Source organism: Solanum stenotomum, unplaced genomic scaffold (genome assembly GCF_019186545.1).
Source record: "Solanum stenotomum isolate F172 unplaced genomic scaffold, ASM1918654v1 scaffold1178, whole genome shotgun sequence".
NCBI classification, from domain to species: Eukaryota; Viridiplantae; Streptophyta; class Magnoliopsida; order Solanales; family Solanaceae; genus Solanum; species Solanum stenotomum.
Window position 1 is genome coordinate 15,549 of NW_026021727.1, and position 5,053 is coordinate 20,601.

Genomic DNA, 5,053 nt, shown 5'->3' on the forward strand with positions numbered 1-5,053 from the left:
AAAAAAAAAGGTATTTTTACATCATCATATTATTATTACGATAATTTTTATATAAATAACTTGTCTTATTTTTAAGATCGCAAATTCCATATTTTAAAAAGATTTATATGTAATATATTTTGAGTCATGACTCGATATATAGTATATAGCAAAAAATTTCTGTACTTATTATGTGCATAACTTACACTCAATCACAAAATGTATTCACTCCATTTAAAAAATTGTAATTACTCAATATGTAGTTATTGTATTATAATATTGCCACAAGATGTACTCTTCATGCATGTTATAAACGGTGGATAAAGCAAAATTGCCTAGATTTCCAAAAGAAAAGATTACGTATGACCTATTAAGTATAATAACTTTATTTATACATCAAGATTAATCATTAATCACAATGTGAAGAAAATTACAAAGATCAAAGATAAAAGTCTCACTATATGAAGATTCCTAGACCTAGTACACTTGCTACATATATATATAGTTTTTATTAATTCCTACACCCAAATGGCATTAGCCCTAATTAGCAATTGCTTAAGCTTACCCCTCACATTAAGACTCATTATCTCATTAGCACCACCAACTAATTCTTTCCCTATAAATATTGCTGGCACACTTGGATGACACCCTAGTTCAATCAATGCCTTCTCCATTTGCTTCCCATTTGGATGTGTATCGAGCTCGTAAACTATAGGGTTTGCTCCAAAGCTACGGATTAAGGTTTCAATAGTATGAGAAATGCAACAACTACTCTTGGTGAAAATCACCACCATGCTTGATGCTCCCAACTTCATCACCATATCCATGTTTGAAGTAGAAATTTAAATGATTAGTTTGGCCAAATGCCAAGATTTTAGGTTTTAGTGAAGAGGAAATTAGAAATTGTGAAGGATACAAGAAATGATATATGAAAGTTTGTGAAGTGAATTTGAGACTTGATTTGTTGTTGAGAAAATTGAACCTAACATGAAGCTATATATAGAGGCATTATGTTAACTAAAAGAGAGAGAGAGAGAATAAAAGGTGAAAATTGTTGTGGATATGGATATATCTAGATTGTTCTTGATCACTTGTATGATAAGGACATAACAAAACTAAATTTAAAATAAAAAGAATATAATCTATCACATCTTTAAAATATTCCAAGAACATTGTAATGCCACTAAATTCCTTTTGGATTTTCATTTTTCACACTATTTTATTTATTTTTCAAGTTTACGCTTGCTTGGTTTGGTTTGTGTTTTTAATGCAATTTTCTCTTTCCGAAAACAACATTCTCGTATCAACATATTAAAGTATGTGGTCATTTCATTTCTAGCTTAAATCATTAGAGATCAAAGCACACCTTTGTTTATTTAACTGTGCAGACCTGAATTTCCTTATTAATACTACTATTAGTTTTCAATAATTTATATAACGTTGACTTGTATTTTTCGATAATTATATGCAATCATGAAAAGTGTAATCAAGAATCAAGATCGATGTTACAAGAATTATAAATGTTGCATTTTCAGTTTAGTTCCGATCGCGATAAGTACAAAATGTATTTTTCGAATGCCCTCTTGAAAACAATGCATCTACTAAAGTAAAAAAATAAATCTATATGTCCAGCTGGAATTAACTTTTTCAATAGAATATTACTTTTAATTTGGAAAAAAAAGAAGAAATCTTTTAAGAATATATATCCTCACGACGTGTTGTTGAAATCAAGTCCACATTAATTATACGATCTGTACCATAGACAAATTTGATTAAAATTCCTTTTAGTATAAAGTAGATATCAAAGAAAGGAATTTAGTACAACTACTAATTATCTATGAAAAATGCTCAATCCCTTACAACCTCGAAAGGCCACATATTTAACGTATTACTCTACTTTCCCTCTCAAGGTATCAAAATGTAACAAGGTCATACTTCAAGTAAAAATAAACGTTCAATTTCAATTGCATGGGTACTTTCGAAGATGTGTCTTGGGAAGGCGTTATTTCATTTTTTTTTTTAGTGAAGTTATAATATATGTCCTTGGCAAGATCCAACTTTAGACATTTTTCGTAGTTATGTCTTTGGCAAAGCCAACTTCGGATATTTTGGCATGAAGTTAGGACATATATATTATATGCCTCATCAATTTCAGATATATATGACTTAAATTCTAAAATTATGTTGAAGCAAAAAACGAGAAAAAAGGACTTCAGTCTTTATGTTAATTTGAATGAAGAACGGCTGATTTTTTTTATTATTATTTGTAATTATCTTTACGTATTTTTTCCCACCAAATTCGAATAGTGCATATTGAGAGAGTACGATATGAGAGAAGAAGAAGCAAGAAGAATCATGTTAATCAAGCGATGTATTTTTAAGTGCATAAAATACAAGGTTTGTTTAGTACGTAGAGAGGTAGAGGCAACTTTTTCAGAGGAAAAGCATACGCAAACCTATGTCAAATTTGTGAAAGAAATAACTATACGGCTGAAGCAGTCTTAATTGTAGATTTTAAATTTGAGCCTTGAGTATATATAAATTATGAAATAGTCTTTTGTAGAAAATGTTTTGCTCTCAAAATGGAACTTTCCGACGCAGATTCAAATTAGTCCATCCCCAAATAGTACCGGATACCGAATTGAAAAAAAAGTTTCCCCATGCCATTGCATGCAAAAGATGGAAGTGAGGAATTTCTTATTGATGGCAAGAAGATTTCATTCATGTATATATGTCACCAAAAGTCAAAACTTTTAATATGTAGGTACATATAAGAATATTTGCAATATGTGTGTTCATGTGGTCTTTAGCCTGTTAGAACAAGTTGTACCTGTTGTATGTAAAGAATGTCATTCGAACAAATCAACAAGTTTCATAACGATACATAGAGATGCTAATTTCTCTATTAAATTCTTCCTAAGTCTTTACAAAATTAATTAAATCGAAATCGCCACTTCTTTATAGATAAATAAATAATATAAGTTGTCACCCATGAAGGGTTCCTGTGGAGGGTTTGACTTGACCCCTGCCACTAGATTGCAAAAAGAAAAGACTTGCTATGACCAAAGTATAAGTAGTTTTTATTTATACATCAAGAAGCAAAATGTGAGAGAAAACAAAAAGAGTACTCTCTATTTAAGTGGTAAATTTATCATCAAAACATTTAGACTAATTGCTATATACATAGCTAGTCATTATTGATCAATTTTTACACCCAAATGGCATTTGCCCTAATGAGCAATTGTTTAAGCTTTCCCCTCACATTAAGGCTCATTATCTCATTTGCACCACCAACTAACTCTTTCCCTATAAATATTGCTGGCACACTTGGATGACACCCTAGTTCCATCAATGCCTTCTCCATTTGCTTCCCATTTGGATGTGTATCAAGCTCGTAAACTGCAGGGTTTGCTCCAAAACTACGAATTAAGGTTTCAATGCTGTGAGAAATGCAACAACTACTCTTTGTGAAAATCACCACCGCGCTTGATGTTCCCAACTTCATCACCATGTCCATTTTGAAACAACTTCTTCAAGAAACAATGAGTAGTTTGGCTCAAATGCCAAGATATATGTATATAGCTTTTAGTAAAGAGGAAAGAAGTTGTGAAGTGAAATTTGAGGGTTGATTTGTTGTTGAGAAAATTGAAACTAACATGAGGCTATATATGAAGGCAATATGTTAGGTAAAAGAGAAAAAAAGAAGAAGGTGAAAATTGGTACAAGTTGATGATGTGATATATCTAGATTGTTCTTTGATTACACTTGTATGATAAGGGCATATAATTGTATGCCTTAGAAGGATTTTAAAGTAGCATAACATACTCAATCTGAAAATGAAAAGAATATAATCTATCACTTTTAAAATATTACAAGAACATTATATTGCAATGTCACTATGATCTCTATCTTGGTTCGATTTGTATATTTAAGTTAATTTTCTCTTTTAGAAAATAAAAATCTTGTTTGAACATGTTAAATTGTACGACCACTTCATCTTTAGCTTAAATCATTAGAGATCAACTCACATTAATTTTTATTTACTTAACTAAATTTATAAAACGTTGACTTGTATCAGTGTATGTGTCAATAATTATATATAGATGTTGCATTTTCAGTTTGTACACTTATTTATTCACTATTAATTAGTTTAAACTCCGATAAGAACGAAATATATTTTGTGAATGCCCCCCTTGAAAACAAAGTATCTACAAAAAGAAAATTAAATGTATATTATATCCAGCTGGAGTGATATTTTTCAATAGAATCTTGCTTTTGATTGGAGAAAAAAACTGATTTTTTTTTCCAGAATATATCCTCATAGACATACTGTTAAAATCAAGTTTGATTGCTATGTGACAAACTTGGTTAATATTAATTCCCTTTGGTATTAAATAAAATCATTCGATAAAGAAAGGGAATGTACGTAGTACGAGTTGTTCTATTATTCTCATTCAAATAAATTCTCCCTTACTACATCGAAAGGTCACATACTATCATAGTACTCTATTTTATCTTCTTAAGGTCACTATATACGATAATTATGTGAGACTTCTTTTTATTTCATAATTAAATGAGACTCAAAGTGTGTGGACCCAAAAGTCACGTACGGCCGCCAAAGTGGTCAAGCCACTAAAGCAAAGACTTTAGGCTCTAAAATTTTGAGGGCCATTGGTTTTTTTTCATCCATCTAATGTTAGTATCTGTATTGAATTTCTCGAGTAATTCAATTTTGAGACACGCAAGGCCAATTAAAGAGAAAAATATTCTCTAGAAAGATTTTCTTTTTACTCAGAGGCTCAAACTTAAAACCTCTAGACTCTAGTTAAGTTTTTTACCTATATAATCGATGTATATGCTATAGCTTAGCCTTACTTTTCTTTTAGAAAATAATTGAGCAAAAAAATAAATAAAGCTTCATGTTGATGTTTAGGCGGCCACCAATCTTATTGAGTAGTCAATGCCAAAAGTGTAAGATGTAGATTCCACATACTTGTGAGACAAAAGATAGCCTCACTCAACTTTTATCAATTATGTATGAGGCATACAATAAAACTTTTGAGTTAAGATATTA

At 30.4% G+C, this 5,053-nt stretch overlaps 2 protein-coding genes across 2 annotated transcripts; both read right to left on the reverse strand.

Annotated features, from left to right (window-relative positions):
- Positions 1-332: 332 nt before the first annotated feature.
- Positions 333-821, reverse strand: LOC125849956 (monothiol glutaredoxin-S2-like). Its single transcript, XM_049529899.1, has one exon. It carries the CDS (start codon positions 804-806, stop codon positions 498-500), a length of 309 nt encoding a protein of 102 aa, XP_049385856.1. The 5' UTR covers positions 807-821; the 3' UTR covers positions 333-497.
- Positions 822-2,915: 2,094 nt separating this feature from the next.
- LOC125849954 (monothiol glutaredoxin-S2-like) lies at positions 2,916-3,612 on the reverse strand. Its single transcript, XM_049529897.1, has one exon. The coding sequence runs from the start codon at positions 3,494-3,496 to the stop codon at positions 3,188-3,190; it is 309 nt and encodes a 102-aa protein (XP_049385854.1). The 5' UTR covers positions 3,497-3,612; the 3' UTR covers positions 2,916-3,187.
- Between the last annotated feature and the right edge of the window lie 1,441 nt (positions 3,613-5,053).

Coding starts and splice junctions, on each gene's coding strand:
- LOC125849956 (XM_049529899.1), bottom strand. CDS start 806: ATGGATATGGTGATGAAGTTGGGAGCATCAAGCATGGTGGTGATTTTC.
- LOC125849954 (XM_049529897.1), bottom strand. CDS start 3,496: ATGGACATGGTGATGAAGTTGGGAACATCAAGCGCGGTGGTGATTTTC.